Here is a 20,375-nt window from a genome sequence, read left to right on the forward strand (position 1 = left end):
CTTATGGGGGGATGCAGAATGAATAAAGTGTAATTGATGAAAAATTTTAAAAAAAGGGAAAAAAATCACTTTTTTCAGTGACTTAAAAAAAACTGCTAGATGAAACCATGTGGTAAGGACTCTGGAGCCTCATGGGTTTAAGCCTTCTGTACAGGGGAACCTCTGTCTCAGTTCTCTTTTCTGTCTTTACAGCTCACTGCTCTGCTATAAAAACAGGCAGCGAGTTAAATGCACAGAGAAAGCGGTTTTTAAGCTACAATCCATGCTGGCTAGTTTTACGTCAACTCCAGCTAGAGTCATATTGGAAGAGGAAATCTAACTGAGAGAATGCCCCCACCAGACTGGCTTGTGGGAAAGCCTGTGGGGCATTTTCTTGATTGATGATTGATGACTGATGAAGGAGGTCACTGTGAGCAGTAAAACCTTTGAGCCAGTGGTGGTCCTGGGTGATACACGAAAGCAGTCTGAGCACGCCATAAAGAGCAAGCCAGCAGACAGAACTTCCCCATGGCCCCTGCAACATTCCTGCTCTGAGTTCCAACCCTGACTTCCCTGGATGATGGACTAAAAGCTTCAAGATATAATTCACCTTGTCCCTAAGTCCCTTTTGATCATGTTTTTTAATTACAGAAAAACCCTTAAACATCCTCAAAAGTATACCATCAGGGAAGGGAGAATACTAGAATCTACCTTCCAGTCAATTTATAACACAGAAAAAAAATCTTCTTTATTTCAATTTTGAAGAAAACAATTGGCATTCCCTGGTTGACTTCCTCACTCCCTTTGCTAGTTTCTAAAAGCCAACAATGCACTGAATAACCCATGATGACCCTAATTCATAGATTAGCCTATGGTGAAAACAGCTCAGGCAGTGAGATGGCTAAGTAGGTAGAAGCCATGGTACACACATGGCGCACGTACACGGGCATAATTAATGAAAGGAGAATGGATGTCATCTGAGGCAAGAAAGAAACCTTCTTATCCTTGTGCTCACTCTCCAGGGAAGATGAGGGTGGCATCTCCCGAGAGACTGGTGCTCTGGGGGAGAGGGCAATTTTCCCACAAAGGCTATAGGGGAGGCCCAGACGATCCTAACAGAGAACAGTAGGGGACTCAAGGATGTTTAGAAAATGAATCTTTACTATGGTATATTAGCATAGACTTTTGGACACTGCTCTGAACTAATGAAGAAGGGCCAGGACAAACCAAGAAGACTGGACTAGGCAATGAAATTTCAGGTTTCATAAGTCTGTAATACAAAGATGCAAAGATCAGAGGTGAATCCCAGCATATATTTATTCTATTCTGACAAGTGCATGCTCAGACCCATCTAAGGTGAACACAGGCTGGTTCCTACAGTCTGCCATGTAAGGTGGGCCCAGTCAATTACACAGAACATCACTGAGCACCAAACCGGTTTAGTATTTGCTTTAAAAGACCATGGCAGAGAAGACGCAAATCAACCTAGAAGTTAGAAATGTTCTAACAATATGGTTCTAAATATTCATCAGCTCTGAGCAGCAAAGTCACAGTGAAAGAAAGGCACTTGTCACTGTCCTGTTCTCCCAGTGCCTCCTACTGTTGGGAAGGAGAGAGAGAAGTCCGTCCCAGTGAACCACATGTGCGCGATGCTCAAAGCTCCGGTGCACAGACAAGAGCGTGGCGCTCACTCCCGTCCACCGAGTGGAGGATAGGGACACCAAACTGCCACAGTATAGTACCGCATTGCCAAACTGCCACAGTATAGTACCTCAAAGCTAAGACAAAGGAAAAAGAGAAATCTAAGAGAGCATTTGGAGGAACATAAGGCCTTTAAGTATTGAGAAATCGTGGCTCCAGGGAGTTGAGCAGTAGCAGAATGGGTAACAAAGGTCTCGGGGTAGGAAGTAGTGGAAACCTGAGGGTGGCCTTGGTCTTAAACACAACTCTACCCACAAGTAGCCTACAGGCACTTAATCACTAACCCGAAGAAAAGCAAGGACTCCAACATGAAACTGTGGGCAAGACGCCCTTGGGGAAAGACTGAAGCAGAGCCATGTGGCTTGAGGAGACACAGTGCCTGAGGATCTTCGTGCACCCTTGTGAATTCCTCCAGATACTAGCTGGACCTGGAAAAAGCTAATAATTTAAAATTAGAGAGGAGGAAAAGGGCCACGTTGAGGGTGGTCATGAAAAGGGGGAGGGTAGGAAGGGAGCATGGGGTGTGGAGACATGGAATAGGAGGAAAGGACAGATGCCAGACAAGCACAGAGAAGGAAGAATGGCAGTGGCAGCTCCATCTTGCTTTTCCTTACCTGAGAAAAGGAACAAGTGCCTCCCCCCAGTGGGGGGAGGGAGAAAACACCCCAAAGCTCTGACCTGCACTCAGAACACATCTTCCTCACATCCCCCCACCATTTGCCAACTCCCACCACTGCCATCTGGCCCTCCACTGCACACACAACATTTACTGGGGGAAAGCCAAAAGTAGGCACTATGATTTTTGCCTTAATAATAAACATTGCAAAATCAAAGCTAACTCCCTTTATATGTTAGATCAAAATCTTTTCATGTATAGTTTTACATGTGAAGATAATATGCCCATGGCCACTGAGCCAACAAACAGAAAGTTGGGGATTCAACCCATTAACTAGATTGACTAGACTGGCTGGCCAGTAAGCCCCAGGGACCTTTTTGTCTCCACCTCTCCAAGGCTGGAAATACAGATACATGCTGCAGTATCCAACTTTCTATAAAACATTTTTTAGAGAAATCAAAGCCATTCTAATCGGAGAGCCATGGGGTTGGAACAACCACTCCTGTAAACTTTAGCTGCTATTGTGAGCATGATATCAAAAGGATGATCATAAAATAAAATTGACATATTGAACTGCATCAAATAAAAGTTTCTCCCTTACCTGACACCACTGAAATAAAGGTGTATGTCACAAAATGTATCTCTGATATCCAGACTATGTAAAGAATTCTTACCACTCAATAAGAAAACCTAATGGAAAGAACAGCCAAAGCTCTAACTAGATTCTTTACCTCTGAAGAGACACTTCACTGCAGAAGACAAAGGGTTAGCTAATAGACACTTGAAAGCTGATATCATTACTCTCTAGTAAACACACACTAAAAGGAGTGATATGACAAACTTATTACAATGGTTCTAATTAAAACATCTGACAAGATCAAGTGTTGAAGAGAATATAAAAAAGCTGGAACCTTCATTAATTGCTGGTGGAAATGTAAAATAAAATTGCCACTTTGGAAAAGAGTTGATCCATTTCCTAAAAAGCTAAACAAACTTAACCAATTCCTTACCTAGGAACCAACACAAGGAATGACAACATTCTCCAAGGTTTATACACCAATGTTCCCAGCAGCATTTTCTGTAGTGGCCCCTAAGTGGCAACAGTCACCCAGAAGCTGGTGAGTGGCTCAGTGACTTGCAGCTCACAAGACAACGGAACAACCATTTTCGTCCGAGGACTGGGAGATGGCTTGGTTGGTACAGTGCTTCCTTCACAAGGGTAAGTTCAGATGCTCCCAAACCATGCAACCAACCAGGCAGCGGCATTCCTTGAAACCAGCAACGGCAGGATGGGAGAGACTGGCAGACCCCTAGAAGCCTGCGGACTGTAGCCTAGCCAACATGGTCTCTCCAGGCCACTGAGAGACCTCCTGAGGAAAAGCTCCTAAGGAATGTCCCTCGAGGTTGTCCTCTGACCTCCACTTGTATGCACACACATGTACACATACATACCATTCACACAAGTGCACACACAGGCATGCACAATATACGAGCAGCAGACACACATACACAGACACAGAGGAATGCCCTTTTGAAACGTGCTACAATATAGGTGAATTTCAAAACCATATTGAAAGAAGTGGGCCACACTGGACTACACAGACATCCTTCAAGTTCAGAGACAAGGTAGAAAGCCAAAGATCCCAGAAAATACGTTGCATTTTGCCGGAGTCCAGGAAACCCTTTGACATGGTGGCACTGTAAATGAGAGTGTTCCCCATAGATTCATGAGTTTGAACACTTGGTGCCCAGCTGGTGGCACTATTTGGGGAGCTATGGGACCTTTGGGAGGTAGAACAGTGCCAGAAGTATGTCACTAGAGGTGGCTTTTGGGGGTTTACGGCTTCGTCCAACCTCCTGTTTGCACTCTCCGCTTCCTGTGCATGGCCGAGATGCGATTTCTCAGCTTCTGGCTCTGCCACCAAGGCTTCCTCAGCATTATAGATTCTAGTTCTCAGGAATGGAAAGCCAAAGTAAACTCTTAAGCTGCTTTTGTAACAGTGTTTTCAAACAGTAACAAAAAGTAACTAATACAGATACCCAGCACCCTGCCTGCTCCTTCAACCAAGGGAAACTATTCAGAAAGAACACCCAGCTGGCCTCAGCACACCTCCCTAAGCACTCACCTAAGATGCATGAGTGGAAACCCAAGATCCAGGAAGCTGCTCCAGACTACCTTTTGCCCCAGCATTTCATAGTCTGCTCCCCTCACATCACTCAACCCCTCTGCTGTTAATAAATACACACTCAATTAACTACTTTTAAGGAAAATATACAACAATGAGCTAGGAAGCCACAAGCCACAGCTAGCTCAGTGTCTAAATACCAGGCATTGTTAAAGGTGCAGAGCCATCCCCAAACAAAACAGTGAACAGAGGCAGACAAAAACAAAAATAAAACAAGCAAAGAACTACCTAGACAAAGAGTTAACTAACCCCTGCTGCCGCTTCAGAACTTGACCTTGGGTTAACTTTCAACTGTCCTCCCCTGGAAGCCTAATAAAGATAAAATGTCATTTATGTTATGAAGCAGCCCTACTTACCGGAGCAACGACCTCTGATTAATGACTTACATCTGGATCAGGAGGAGCTACAGAAACCTGATGGGGACAGTAACTCTGGACACCAACTGAGTGTGTTCACCACTCTTACAGTAGGCAGATGTTACTGAAGACTCTGAACATCCCAGGCCAGGCAGCCAGCACACTTCCTCAGTGTCAGCCTCGTTCCTAGCCCTGACGCTGCCAGAAGAGGGGCAGAAAGCGACCCCGGACAGCTAAGGCCGGCTGAGGGAACACACACAGGGTGATACACCCCAGTGCCACTCTCTTGACTCTTGGCATACATCTAGACAGATGGTCCGGTTTAGGTTCCTTACGCTCTGACCAAAAGCAACTTAGGCTGCAAACAGTTTATTTGGCTTACACTTCTAGGCCACAAACCATCACTGAGGAAAGTCAGGCAGGAACTTAAACAGGAACTTGAAGGAATCCATAAAGGAATGCTCCTAGCTGGCTTGCTCCCAAGCTCATGCTCAAGCAGCTTCCTTAGACAGTCCAGACCTGCCTGCCTAGGAATGGTGCTATGCAGGGTGAGTGAGGCTTTCACACACCTATCAAGTGGAGCCCTCACAGACACAGGCCCTGGGTAACCTGTCAGTAGAGAGTCCCTCAGATGACTAGCAGTGGTGTCAAGCTGATAGCTGATGCTAACTAGGACAGGAACCAAGTGTGGTCTGCAGTATTCTGGTAGGTCAATATTTAACAGAACCAAAGAGATCCTCAGAGAGGCACTGTTCATAGTGAATTTCATTAAATAAATGCTGACGAGAAAGCAGACAAAACAGGCTGGTGTGGTTGGACAAAATGCCTCTGAGGAACTTGCTACTCATGTCTTTGTCCTACTTCATTACTGACTAGTCAATGGTGCATTTCAGGCTCTCTCACTTGCTCAGAAAAGAAAACTCCCTCAAACCATCAAACTGAGTGCAATCTCATATGGAAATGGCTCAGTACGGAGCTATTCTAAAACACAGTGCTGGGTTTCCTCTCTCAAAGCAAGGGTTATGTCTAGCTGCTTACCGCCTTACCCCAGAGCTCAGAGCAAGGGCTGGTTAGCACCAGCCAGACAGGTGACTGTCACAACACATCTGAAATTCAGGGACAGTGACCAGCACTCCTCCATCAACACCATGTGCTTCCTGGAATAATTTCTTCACATTACTCTCCCAAGAGCACAACTCAGGAATTATTCTACAAACACTACCATTGATATGTGGGCACTTCCAGGGGGAATCAATCCCCAGTTTTATCAAAGGTATTAGGAAATGACCCCCCCCAAAAAATCAAGTTAACTCTGATTTTTAGACAGCACATTATATGATTTTCTTTTAAAAGAAAAGCTGCAAGATGAAAAGAAAGAAAAAAAATAGTGTTGTCTCTTTTTCCCCTTCCTTAAAAGGCTTAGTCCGTTTGTAATTATTTATTTTTCTCATGGAATAGAAATTCCACATGGACCATTTGCTATCTGGACCCTAGTTCTTAACACAGAAAGATCTGAAAGATGAATAAATAAGTGAATGGACAGGCACCCCCACAGAGAGAGAGCGGAAGAGAGAGCGGGAGAGCACTGCCCTATTAAAATGGGAAACATCATATACAAATCCTATAGCAGCTCCCTTCCAGGGAATTCTAGTTGTTTAATTAACAGCAGGCAAGAGGCATATATAGCTGGGGAAACCAGCTCTGGGATGCAATTAAACTGCCAGTTAGCTGAGCCCTTCCCTACCCTGGAAGCCTATGGTGACCTACTCCATCCTTCTGAAGCCAAGGACAAACCAACATAGCTGACTCCAGCTTGGGCAACACTAATAAATCTTTCTAGAAAAACAGGATTCTGCCACACTTGCAGTTAAGTGTAAGTATCTGTGAAGTACCTGCGGCCATATTTCAATCAGAGAACGGTGGATTTTGAGTTTTACAATTAAAATTGATAAGGACTCTTTGTTTCCATAATCACATTTTGATGGTCTAAAGGGATGAAGCTGACCCAAAACAGAGGTTTGACTGGTTCTGTTTATTACATAAATAGTCACATCTATGGTGCTTTGAAAGTCTCTAATTTTCAGTGCAAAAAGTCCATGCTCTCACAAGAGAGGGTACCTACTCAGCATGGATATCACAGTCTTGGGGGGAGAGTGATGCCTGGTGTCAGGGCAGGAGGGCAGGGCTGCTGTGCCACCAGTCAGCTATATGACCCTCTGGAAATGTGCAGCTCCACAAAGCAGCAGATGATCCTGACCTGCACACCGGGAACAGGGCTTGGTACTAGAGAGCCATCAGTGTGGTCTCCGCAGAACTCTGAACTCAGTGGAACTTCTTTGGACTCAGTCATAAATAGCAGAGGGGTGGAAATGCCCTAAGTGCTATCACAGTTCCTGAACCTCCTAAGCCACGTCCATCATTAGTTCCATCATTCGGAAACAGCCCAAATGAAATGCTTGACAGGTGAACAAGTCCTGTATCACTCCAGATACAGGAGTGCCTGAGTGACATACAGCATCCCAGAGTGGCCTCAGCTGGCAGATACAGGAAGGGATCCCTACCTACCTCCTACCAGAAACCACCTTCTGAAGCTGCTGAAGTCTCACACAGACTCCTCCCCTCTCCACACCCCTGCTTCCTAGTGAGGTCCATGTGGAAGTAGGACGAAGCTGGAGGCCACAAACCCACATGAAACAAACCAGGTCCAACTGGAATGGGGGGCATGGGTCTGTTGGCACCAGATTCTTACCAAATGAACTTCCCAGCACCCCACTTTCATGATTCAACAGCTTCTCCAAGCCCATTCCTTAGCCTGGCATGATGTTTAAACAAGAACTGTCTCTCACAGACTCATGTGCTTGAACTTGAGCCCAGCTGGTGGTGCCTTCTGTGGAGTCAGGGAACCTGTAGGAGGCAGAGCTTTGCTGGAGGAAGCATGTCACTGAGGTAGGACTTGGAAAGCTTACAGCTGCACGCCGCTTCTGGCTCTCCCTGCGCGCTCAGGCCGGGGTACAGGTGTGACCTCTCAGCGCCCTGCTCCGGCTACCCGGAGTGGCCATGCCTCTCTTACATTACGGACTTTCCCTCTGGAAACCCTTCCTTCTGGAAGTTGCTCTTGGTCATGGGGTTTATCACAGTAAGAAATACGCCTGGCCTTTGATCTCCCGCCATCTCTCTACCACCCACCCTGCCAGCAGAGTTCTAAGTGTTAAGGGAGAGGCTGACTGCACGAGGTCACTGGCTTTCTCCAGTCCAGCTTCTGCTCTTGCCCTTCACCTGGTCTTTTCAAGGTCACAGTACCATCTGTTAGCTAACCCGGGGCTCAACCCTTGCTCTTCCTTCCAAAGTGCTCAGTTACAGTCAGCTGGTCACTGCTCCCCTCTGGCCTCTGTTGGCTCCTCTACCAGGTGTTCTTGTTGGTTTCACTGCCTCTGGCTTAAGTGTTATCAACATGTCAAAACTAAAGCTTTATGACTCAATTTAGGCCCCGTCTGTTTGTCCACTTTCCTGGCTGATACTGCCCCTCAGGGTGCATGTCACATACAACAGGTTCAAGAGCAAGCTTCCGGTTTCCCTTTTTCCTCATCTCATTCTGTCCTTGTCCCCACCCTGTCTAGCTTGATGCCTCTTTTTCTGCCTTCTATATTGAGATGACACTGAGCTGAGCTTTGCAAAGGTCAACAAGATTATCTGAGAACATTAAACCATAATAGAGACTAATGCTCTGTTTTCTATGAAACAGAACTCCAAAAGCTCTTGCATAACTTGTAAGCACCTCAGGGGAGCCCCCAATCTGCTTCATCCATGCTGCTTCCTTTGAGTAAGAGCCTCCCATGTAGAATGTGATGTACCTTGGCCAATGGTAAAATCTAACAGGCTTGTCTCCCAAGTGCCAAGACACATTTGCCTTTTCACATCAACCAATGCTTACCCTCCCTGATTAAACCGATTCAGAAGCAGGGGAGACCTGACACGGCTAACAAAAGCAAAGTTACCTGAAAAGCCCTTTGCTGCCCTGGTTTACAGTACATGGTTGAATAGCCTGAAGCAAAATGTAGTGGATGCCCACCCCACCACCCCACCACCCCCTGCCAAGCCAATCTTCTCCAGTGATTCTAGCCCTGTGCAGTGACTCAAGTAGGGAAGTTACATCTCCCTAGGAAGGCTGACAGGATGAGACCATTCTCTGCCACGGGCTGTGCTGTCTAGCGAGGACTCTGCTCTTCCACAGGAAGACCAGTCAGCTGTAGCTACTTCCCTAGAAACACCAACAGTGTTGTGAGTGAAAAGTGACCTTCCCAGAACAGCCATTACATGTGAATGTCCAGCTCCAAGCCCTGACCCACGGAGCCCAGCAACCAGATGATGCCTGCCTTCTATGAGCCACCACTTCAACTGACAGCCTAAATCTCATCGCACTTTTTGCTGCTAAGTCAGCGGAAATAGACAGACAGGAAACAGATAGACAGGCAGGCAGATAATGTCTGGGGGGGTTGACCCAGGTCTGCTGCACCTACCGCTGTTGAGTCACAGCTCAGACCTTTAATTTTCAGACAGGGCTGCACTAAGTTGTTCAGGCTGTCTCTGAGCATCTTCCTGCTCCATCCAGTCTCCTGAAGCTGGTTGCAAGAATGCACCACTGTCGACAGCTGACAAAGTGTGTTCACTCTTTTTTAAATTTATTTTTTATTGCCATTTGGTGATTGGCCTACAGGTATGCCTGTGTGAGGGAGTCAGGTCTACTGGAACTTGAGTTACAGACAGTTGTGAGCTCCCATGTGGGTGCTGGGAACTGAACCTGGCTCCTCCAAAAGAATTGCCGATGCTCTTAACCACTGAGCCATCTCTCCAGCTCCATGTTTTCACTCTTCTTAGGCTTGTGGCTGCTGCTCAGGGATCTTAGAAAACATGTGTGAAAGATAGGTGAGTTCGTTCTAAGCCCATCCATAGCCAAGGACTCCTGGGACATAAAAGCTGGGAGTGACAGAAGCCTGGAAGGCGACTGGGGAAGGGAAGGGAAAGAAAAACACCACCAAAAGGAAGCGGAGGGGGAAAGAGGCTCACAGGGCGGCAGTGGAGGCGAGTGAAACAGTGTTGTAAGAGTGAAGGAATACAAAGTCAAGGCAGTTGGGCAGCATTAGACATCAGCAGGGCCGAGAGCAGATCCTGGTCTCAGGTTCTCAGGAAGATACTCCAAGACACTAGTTTGGTAGTCACTCCTGGAAAGATGGGGAATCATAAAAAGTAAGATTCATTCCCATAACTCAGCGAGTAGGTAAGAATAACCCAAACACTAAGTATGCATTTGATTTCTAGGATGTTTTATCTATTTCTACCTCTTACTATCAAACTCATCTAAATTGAATTTTCTTATAACTGAAAATCACTGTTCATCCATGCTGAAAAAAGAGAGATGACAAAAAGCAGTACACCAAAAGATGGAGTGCAGGAAGCCCTGGAGCACAGGCCAGCAGCTCCTCCATGATGCGCACTATCCAGCGAGAGCTGACTATCTCAGTGGCCCTGAAGCCCTGAGAAACCCACCAATGAGTGAGGCATCCTCGGGCACTTGGAATGTCTGAAAATGTTTTGAGGCTTCAATATGGACTCCCACCTCCACATTCTTAGCAGCTCCCACAAGCTCCCACAGCTCCCAGACTTGGAGCACAGTAGATGGGAGCCCTGGTCTGTAGAGGACAGAGAAGTGTGAGAGCACAAGGAAAGAAGAAGAAAGGCTTCAAAGGTTAGTAGGCCCAGATGGCTGTGTCAAAGGGCACGTCCTCAAACTTTGGTAAAGGAAAATGCACTGGAAATGAGTCAGAAAGCAATCCAAAGGATGTAACCCATGCAAACCTCTCATAACTATGTTCTAGTTGATCCCAGTGGATGGCCAGCATTCCTGAGGATAAGGTCAGAGCCCAACAGTCCTGCTTCCAACCCACCTCCCCAAAACAGGCTTCAACAATCAAAACGAGCTTTCCAGCCCACGCGGTCACTCTCACAGAAGCCGTTTCCTGTAGAAGGTACTGACTTGGCCTCTGGGTTCCCCATTGGAACTGATTTCTCCCTCTGGACTTCCATATCAGCAGAGCCCCACACACAGGTTAGAGATAAAGAAGGCACAGATTGGCGTTTCTGTGCGATAGCCACCATTTATTGTGAAAAGGAAAAGAAACAGATAACTGGAAAAACATCCCCTTTCCCCTCCCTCTCCCTCCATTTACAGAAGCAGAGAAAACAGTCAGACAGGAGGACATGCGTCATTGCTCAGATGATCTCAGTCAGTGGCAGATGAGATCAGATGTGAGAGCTCTCTGTGCCAAAGCCACCAGGCTATCCAAACCTCGGGATGTTGTTGTGGTCTTTGGCAGGCCATGCTGAGCTGAACCAGTGAACTTTGGAGCAAAGGGGGCCTTTCTTCTCAGATAGTTTAAGAGGATTTGGAATCTAAGAATTGATTTTCAACAAGTACAAAATGGGTACATGCAGCAGCGAGCTGCCAGGCAGACCGTTCTGAGGGCTACGCCTCAAGGCCTAAAGCGCTTGAGGGGAGAGAGAGCCCCGGTGTTCACTGGGTCAGAGAGGGGACTTGTGTCATTCAAAGCGCTACTGGACTACAGCTCCTAGAGGAAGGGGGCAAAGCCTGGGAGATCTACAGAGAAACCAGATACCTACTGTTGGTCTTCATGCACATCTATCCTGCAGCACAATGTCAAAACAAGAACAACTGAAGAATATGGAACAGAATCAGCATGTTTCTCACAAGAACAACACAAAAGGAAAACATGTCAATGCCTGAGAGAGCCATCCTTCCATCCATGTTCCGCAGCCCCTCTAACCCTCTCAAAGGCTGTCTGAGGAGAAAAGGTCCTGATAGTGCATACAATTCTTGGGCTTGGAAAATTCAGTTTTCTGAACTGTTCCAATATGGAAAGGGTTCTGTGTGCTGGGCTTCCCTTGACCAAGTGGAGAGGCAGTGTCATTTACATGGAGAAAGGGCATCCCAGACATGGCTCCACCAGTGCCACTAGCCCTGTCTTGGAGTTCCCTATTTGGAGTTCATACTCACCCAAGTGTCTTCCTCCCTCCTCTCCCACCTTTAAACCTCACAGGAAGTAAAGAGAAATAGAGAGGACGCAAGAGGATTGTAGCAAAGAACGCGTGTGTGTGTGTGTGTGTGTGTGTGTGTGTGTGTGTGTGTTTGTGTGTGTGTCTAGACTAGCTTGCCAAGCTAGTCCCTGGGATCCACCTGTCTCCACTCCCAGCATGGAGATTACAGGCAAGTCTGCCTGCCATGCCTGGGTTGTATGCAGATTTGGGTCCTCCTGCTTGTGGGGTCAGCACTTTGGCTGCTGAGCCATCCCCCAGTTCTGTAATTCATATTTAAAGTCACCTTGTTCTAACAGTTGAGCCAGAGACAGCGTATCAAAGACTATTTTCCTTCTCAGGAAGTGCATTTAAAGCAATGACAACAAAGAAAGCTTACCCATTTTTGAAATAGAGGACATGGGCTCTCTGAAGTCCTGTTTCTAGGAAAAAGCCTAGTTCTTGATCGTGGGGAGCAGGGCCAGGCTTAGGGCTTCTGTTCTGAATATTAGTTAGTATTACCTAGAAGGGGAGAGAATTGGAAAACTAATCAAATACAGATCACTATTTCCTTCAAACCCTAGCTCCAAACACAGTGTAAGACTTGAACAACCAACTTCCTCTGGCAAAGATAGGTGTAGTCTCCGAGTGCAAGCATTAGCAGCAGAGGATGACTTCCGTCCCGGGGAGTCTGGGCAGCCTTGTAGCATGCTGACTCTGGGAGCTCAGAGCACGGTGCCAGCAGAACCATCAAACATGGAGTCTCTGCTAAATGCCAAGACATTGCCAGGGAGGGTGAGTGAAGCAGAACCACGTCCCAGCAAAAAGCAGAAAGTCACTGTCTACCATTGGCTCTGGTCAGGCAGGCCGACTTACTCCTCCAGCCAACAAGTGACACAACTGGCACTAAATCTGGAATTCGCCGAAGACAAACTCCCCAGGCTGCAGGGCTCAGCCAGGAGGCCGAGTGGTATGCAGCAACCCTCAAAGAGTTGAAGAAATAACCCTCTCTCCCTGAGCACGGCCTATGCCATGGATAACCAGGTTGAAAAGATTTAAATCTCTGGTTCTGAAAAAAACATAACAGAAAAAAAACCTGCCAACTCCTCAGGTGAAAGACTTGCAAGCTGAATTTAGAGTGAGCTGTAAACACACAGCAGCAACTCTCAGTAGTTAAACTCAGGAGTCCAACAGAGCATTTCTCAGAGGGAATCAGACCCGTGGCACACTGAAAAACCACACATGCAAACATGCTGCTCAGTCTCTGGAAGTGAGCAACTCCTTAAAAGACCCAAAGCCAAATATGCTGAAGGTTTTGAAATTACTCTCCAAGGATACATGAAGCAATGGCTGGCTCTCTAACTTACAAACTTTCCTTTGGGCACAGAGGAAAGAACGGGCTTCGTGGTGAACCCACCGCTAGAGAACAAAACCCAGCTGGTCCCATCTACACAACATGCCAGCGCCTTATCAAATGTCCCTGGCTCTGCGGTACTCCTTCCTCCAGAGACAAGCATCTCCCTCCACTGCAGGCTCCTCCTCCTCCTTTTCCTTCCTCTCCTCCTCCTCAAGTGTGTCAGGTGTTGGAGCTGCAGAGTCACGCCCTAGGCTCTTTCCCATCCTCTCGTATGTCCATCTTGAGATGATAGCATCCATTTCTATGAGCTTCAAAGCTCACTGGGACGTGAACAGCTTGCCAATTTAATTTCTAATCTTGGTCTTGTTCTGCCTTCTACGTTCATTTAGCAAGTACGCAACTTGGAGGTCCAACACTGAAGCTTTCCAAATCACTTTTCATGTTCTTTTGGCAATGCCCTTTACTTTTGAAATAGTATATTATTCAAAAGTAAAAGTAATTCAGAACAGTACAAAGGGAATTAAAAACTACCTCACAGTTTTACCACAAAGTAATCACCCATGTAACATCTGCTGGATGACAATCTAGACATTTCTGTGCATGTTAGTATTAAGTAAAGACAAAATCATTTTACAAAAAGGAGGCCATCTTATAAATTCCAGCTTTTAATTTAAGCCAATACATGAAATTTAGTTAATCTTGACAAAAGTAATTAAAGTATAATTGAAGTACTCATAGACTCAGAAATTTCTTTCCTGGTAGTGGGGATTGAGCTCAGCTTTTACATAGGCTAGGCAAGTGCTCTACCACCAAACTATATCTCCAGCCCCAGAAAAATAATTTTGTTCATGTGATTCATTAAAAATCTCCTTAAAGTTAAATACTAAATTTACTGTATCTATAGGTACATTAGTATGTGTGGATAAAAACTATATGCATGCAAGGGCAATGGGGAGATAATTTTTTAACCTACATATTTCAGCTTATATGGTAACGACACATGATACAGATGCTGAGATTAGTACATTCATGCTTTAAATTTTGACTTTCCCTTCATCCACTTTTTTATATTATTATTTTTAGATTTAAGATTCCTGCTATTGTTATGCTACCATTTTTATATTGCTAAGTAAATTCTGATTGTGACAGATAGGTAGACAGATGATTGGATAGATACATAGATACACAGACAGATAGGGTTATAGTTGAATGCTATTTGTTTGTTTGGTTTGGTTTGGTTTTGGTGCTAAAGACTGAAAGCAGGCATTTGTCTATACTGGGCAACTGCTTTACTACCAAGCTGCATCTAGTCTTATGCAGAGTACTGATGACTGTAGCTTTGTAGCAAGTTCAGAGGTCAGGAAGTATGAGTCTTTCAACTTGATCCATCTATTTCAATACTTGTTTCAGCTGCTCTGGCTCCCCTGAAATGTCACACAAATTTCTGAACCAGCTTGTTGATTTTTTTTTTCTTTAAAAATGGAGATCATATTTACTAGTTACTGATCCAAGTGTGTGATCAGTTTCCAGAATGCTAGCATTTAACAGAATGGGCACGTCAACCCCTGAGCATGGGTTAGCTTTTGCTTACTGAGTAGGGCCTTTCTATCTAACACTTTCTTCTTTTAACTTTTAGTTCACATACTTTTGTTACATGTATTCCTGTGGATTTTAATCTTTGGATATTAGTAAACATGCTTTAGTTATAAGTTTAGCATCACACATTGTTAGCAGAAACATAAGACCTTATGTACTAATCTTGATATCCTATAACCCTGCTAAACCTGTTATTGCTTCCAACAGATTTCTGTGTGTGGATTTTATGTGTATGCAATCTGCATCATCTGACAGAGAATTTCAGATCTAGATTCCTTTCATTGCTTTTGCTGGCCAAAACACACTGAGAAGAATTCCTAGTAACATACCAAGCAGAAGTAATTTTTAAAAAATTAATTTTCTTGTCCTTGATCTTAGGGGCACACACCCTATGCGCAGGCTGAGTAAGATCCCACCCATTTCTAGACAGTTGGCTGCCTTTTCTCATTAATCAGGACAGGGTGTTGGGTTTTATCAGATGCTTTCTTTGCACTTACTGAGATGATTACAGTTTCTTTATGCCCCATGCTTCATCCCATTAAGATGATACACCATCTTCCTGAACTGTGCATCTCTTAGTCCTGGCATATAATCCTTAGAGAAACCCCTCAAATTCCCACAGGTGTAATCTTGATAAACATAACCTAAGTTGGAAGAGTATTTACTACATATAACTGGGCATCACAGCTTGGTCTGACCTACCTTATACATGCTCTGAATACTTAGGATAACCTACAGTTGGCCAAAACCATCTAACTCAAGCTTATTTTGTGATAAAGTACTGACGAGCTCGTGTAACATACTAGATGCCTGTACATAAAACACGCTGGCAGTGCAGTATGGAATGCACGTGGGTGCCATCTCTTCCGGGAGCTGATCTTGACTTCACACTGGTCCAGCGCCATTCTCTGGCTTCAGAGTTGCCTTGAGTGTTCCCACACCACAGTGTTCTTCTTGAGGTTCGAAAGGGCATGCGCTGCACTTTCATCACTGAGGCAGCCTTGATGGCAGCCTGCTGTATTGTGCTGCTTGCTGGGGCTGGGACTTGCTTCCTCTTTCAATGACATCTGCATCAGCTTTCTTCACTACTTAAGCCAGTGGTTCCCAACCCTCCTAATGCTGCAACCCTTTAATATAGGTTCCTCATGTTGTGCGGACCCCAACTATAAAACTATTTTGCTGCTATTTCACAACTGTAATTTTTCTTCTGTTATTAATTGTCGTGTAAACATCTGTGTTTTCTGATGGTTTTTGGCGACCCCCTGTGAAAGAATCATTTGACCCCCAAAGGAGTCGTGACCCATAGGTTGAGAACCACTGGCTTAATTAAGCCTTTTCTTTAATTTCTTTTCACAATTTGGGAGCTTAGCTGGATTGGGGTCTTGCCCTAGGGTCACCACCCCTCATTCCATTTAGCATGAGACTTTTCTTGAAACTTTTTTATCTCTTTGAGCACTGGACTTGGTGCCATTACACTTCCAGGTGCTCCTTTCCCCCTTATATTGTATATTTTAAAATATTTTCTTGTTCAGTTTGCTCCTTTTCATTATAGATCTGCATAAGACTAACCACTAATAACCACACAACAGAGTCAATGCTAGGTTGTTTTGAAATCTCTTCTGCCAACACCATTAATTCAAAACTTTTCAATTTAGCCTCAGGCAGACTTTTTTTGGACAAGGGCAAAAAGCCACATTCTTCATCAAAATACCACAACATTGGTCTTTAGGCCACATATTAATACTTTTCTATTTTGATACCTCTTGAACTAGGCTGTCCTAATCTACATTACTCTCAACAGCTTTGTCCCCCATACTCCTATTAGTATGATCCATAAAGCACCACTTAAAGTGTTCAACTGCTTTTCTGGTTCAAAGTCTCAAAGTCCATATTCTAGCAACAAACAGCACAGTCAGGACTGTCACAGTAATACTCCATTCTCTGGTACCAACTTCTGTCTTAGTGTTTATTGTTGTAAGAGACACCAGTACCACAGCAACTCTTATAAAGGAAAGCTTTTAAATGAGGCTGGCTGGCTTACAGCGTCAGAGGTTTAGTCCATTGTCATCATGGCAGGAAGCATGGCAGCATGCAGGCAGACTTGGTGCTGGAGAAGGAGCTGAGAATTCTACATCTGAACCCACAGGCATCAGGAAGAGACAGCCATCTGGCTTGGAATGGGGTTTTTGAAACCTTAAAGCCCACTCTCTGTAACACACCTCCTCCAACAAGGCCACACCTCCTAATCCTTTCAAATTGTACTACTGCCTGATGACTAAGCATTCAAATCTATGAGCCCATGGAGGCCATTCTCATTTAAACCAGCACAAAGAGAAATTGAAATTTGCAACAAAAAGTTTAGTCATATGTACTATCTCAAACTGAACTCTAATCTTGGTTTGGGAATTAATTCTTGTTAAATATGAAAGAGTGGAAAACTTCTGATATCCTAGTTGGGGGTTATTCCAACATTCAAGTCTTTATCAGAGAAATTTAATAGAGGCTGATATAATTTTAAAAAGTCAAGCAGACCCTACCTCATGGTGCTCATACCTCAGCTTCTTGAGTGATGGGATTATTCTATTCCCAGTTCAGTGTTTCCTTTCTGCTCTTAAAAGCCTCCACCAATTCCTGAATAAACTGTCCCTGTAGCTCTCTAGCTTTTGTTCTGTTCCAGGTCAGGGAGACTGGCCAGAAGATCTGGTCATTCCGTGTGGTAGAAGATCAGAGCTCTTTATTTTTTCTTAATTATGTATGTGTGTGTGTACGTATGTACTCACTTTATAGCCTGGCCTTAGCCCCATCCCTCCTCACCTCCCAGTCTCACCCCCTCTCCCTCCCTCTTCCCTGTCCCTCTCTCCTATTCCTCAGCAAAGGGAAGGCCCCTTTCCCATCCATCTCAGCTCATCACAGGGATGAAGAAATTTCAAAAATGAAGAAATAAGAGTTATTAAAGTTGAAATAAAAGAGCTCTGATTGTTAATAGTGTCAAGGGTTGGTTCTCTCCCATGAAGTGGGTATTGGGTTGGGCCAGGCATTGGTTGGACCTTCCCTCAATCTCTGCTTTATCTTTATCCATGCACACCTGTAGGCAGGGTAAATTTTGAGTTGAAGTTTTTGTGGCCGGGTTGGTGTTTCCCTCCCTCTGCTAGGAGACATGTCTAGTTAGAGGGTATCCTCTTTTGTCTCTGTGGCCTCTGCTACTAGGGGGTCTCTGCTAGAGTCCTTCTCATATCCCCCCAGAAGCCTACTCTGACTTAGGTCTCAAGCTTATCAGAGAGATGCCCTCAACCACAGTTTCTCTTCAGACAGGAATCAAGCAGAGTTGTCCCCTGAGAGGCTTCACCCAGCAGTGCCTCAAAACAGATGCCAATCACAACCAATCATTAGGCAAGGCACAGGTAGCCTTTTGGAAAAGTGGGTGTGGGGGAAAGAAAAGGACCTGAAGGTGATAGGAGCTTCACAAGAAGACCATCAGAGTCAACTAACCAGAGCCAAGAGAATCCTGCTGAGACTGAAGCACCAATGTAGGACCTTGCATGGACTGGACCTAGGCCCCCTATAGCTCATATCTCATGTGGGTTCCCTAATAAGGGGAGCAGGGCTTCTCTCTGACATGGACTCCCTTGCCAGCTTTTCAATTATTTCCCCCTGGAGGGACTGTCTTGCCAGGTCACAGGAAAAGAGGACACACCCAACATTCAAGTTTTAATAACAATAAAACCCAGTGGTTAAGAGTGTACACTGCTCTTTGTAGAGGACCTCACTTCCCAGCACCCATGTCTGGTGGCTCACAACTGCCTGTAACTTCAGCTCTAGGAGATCTTACGCTCTCTTCTGGCCTCCATAGGCACTGCACTCACATGCACAAACTCACACACAAACACAAACACACATAATTAAAAACAAAGTCATTGAAACAAAATACAGTAAATACAATAAAAGATTTCATAACAATAAAAAGTCAATGCATGCTACACCACAACATTAGGCTAAGTCAAAGAAGCCAGTCATCATAGATCACAGATTATGTGACTTTATATGAAATGTTCAGAACATACACATTTACAGAAGCAGAGAGGTTAGCAAAGTTCAGAGCTGTGAGAAGGGATAGAATGGGGAGTGACTGCAGGCAGCTGCAGGCTTTCTTTTAGATTGATGAAATGTCCTGGTACTAAATACCGGAGATGCTCACACAGTTCTGAATATAATCAATAAAGTGTTGATGGTTGAGCACACTGGTAGTATGCCTGTAGTACCAGCTGGGACTACAGAAACTGGGGTAGCAGCATGACTTGAGCTCAGGTGATATCCTCTCTCAACTACATAAATAAGCAAACAGATGAATACAAAAGATGCACAGATTTATACAATTTAAATGGATCATACCTCAGTAACCCCATCCTTTAAAATTATTACATTTGTCACTTATTGTGTGTAGGGAGGTTGCACTACTACAGAGCAAGTGTGTAAGTTAGAGGATAATTCTCTCCTAGCATGTGAATCCTCGTGATTGAACTCAGGTTTTCTGGCTTCGCAGCAACTGCCTTTTCCCACTGAACTGTCTCACTGGCCTATCTCACTGATGCTATTCTTTAAAATAATAACTATTACGCAAATATGGGGGGAAATGTCCCATTAATAATTGAAAAATATAAACAACATATGCAAGACACTATGTTCACCTAGAAATAATTTTGTAACAATTTGCCAAGATGCAAATCAACACTTAGTCTCCTGAACTGCCAAAGCTGAAGGTATGAATATTTGCTAATGGCCCCAGTACATGATAGCAGGAGTGGTCAAATATCCCCACTTCTGGGCAGTTTGCCCTTAAGAAGTAATAGAAATAAAGGAATGGAAAAGCTGCCTGAAGGAAGTTGCCTAGTTAGATCCAATAATAAGGTATCACTTGAAATAATATATAACCATGAAAATAATGTAAAATTTAATATAAAGTGAAAACAAGACAGATGGAAAATGCTTTACTGTTTTAAGGGCAAAGGCATTACAACAATACAAAAAAAAAAAAAAATGAGCATAAGTGGCTGCTGCTTTCTGCCTACTAGACTTTTCTAGAGTTGTAAGAACATTGTAGAATTCAGGTCCAGAAAGCTAGATGTCAGGCTCAAAATCAGAGCTGCTAAAGAGGCTAGCCAGCCCATCTCTGGACATTTCTGTGTTCAAATATTGGCCTGCGCTCTGGAGTGCAGTGGTGGAAACTGAAAGCAAGGAGGTCATTCTCTCTTGACTGTCTCACATTTGAAAGCCATGAGTGCAGTAGCGTGGTCCCTCAACTCCAGCTCTGCCTCTCTCAGCAGCATCTAGCTTGAATTCATGACACACAGTGACCTTAATCTGACCCAGCTCTGGCTCCATCACTCAGCTGTGCCACTCAGGTTTCCTTGTGTGGCAGACATCATAAGCTCAAGTCGTGACCTCTGGTCTCTGTGCTGCTCATTGAGAAGGAGGAATCCGGGTTGGACTCTGCAATACTT

General features: G+C 44.8%; 1 protein-coding gene across 7 annotated transcripts in view; it reads right to left on the bottom strand.

Annotated features, from left to right (window-relative positions):
- The window catches only part of Ttc7b (tetratricopeptide repeat domain 7B), a 200,139-nt gene that overhangs the window by 127,247 nt on the left and 52,517 nt on the right, over positions 1 to 20,375 (bottom strand). For 4 of the 7 annotated variants that reach the window (XM_060388044.1, XM_060388039.1, XM_060388041.1 and 1 more), the window contains 2 exons: positions 12,325 to 12,446; positions 11,514 to 11,537 (listed from right to left, as the gene is read on the bottom strand). In XM_060388044.1, the coding sequence (XP_060244027.1) occupies positions 11,514 to 11,537; positions 12,325 to 12,446 (146 nt within the window). The remainder of the gene's footprint in view (positions 1 to 11,513; positions 11,538 to 12,324; positions 12,447 to 20,375) is intronic. The other 3 variants (XM_060388045.1, XM_060388042.1, XM_060388040.1) reach the window with 1 other exon arrangement.

The sequence above is a fragment of the Meriones unguiculatus genome, chromosome 7, assembly GCF_030254825.1.
Source record: "Meriones unguiculatus strain TT.TT164.6M chromosome 7, Bangor_MerUng_6.1, whole genome shotgun sequence".
Taxonomy (NCBI): domain Eukaryota; kingdom Metazoa; phylum Chordata; class Mammalia; order Rodentia; family Muridae; genus Meriones; species Meriones unguiculatus.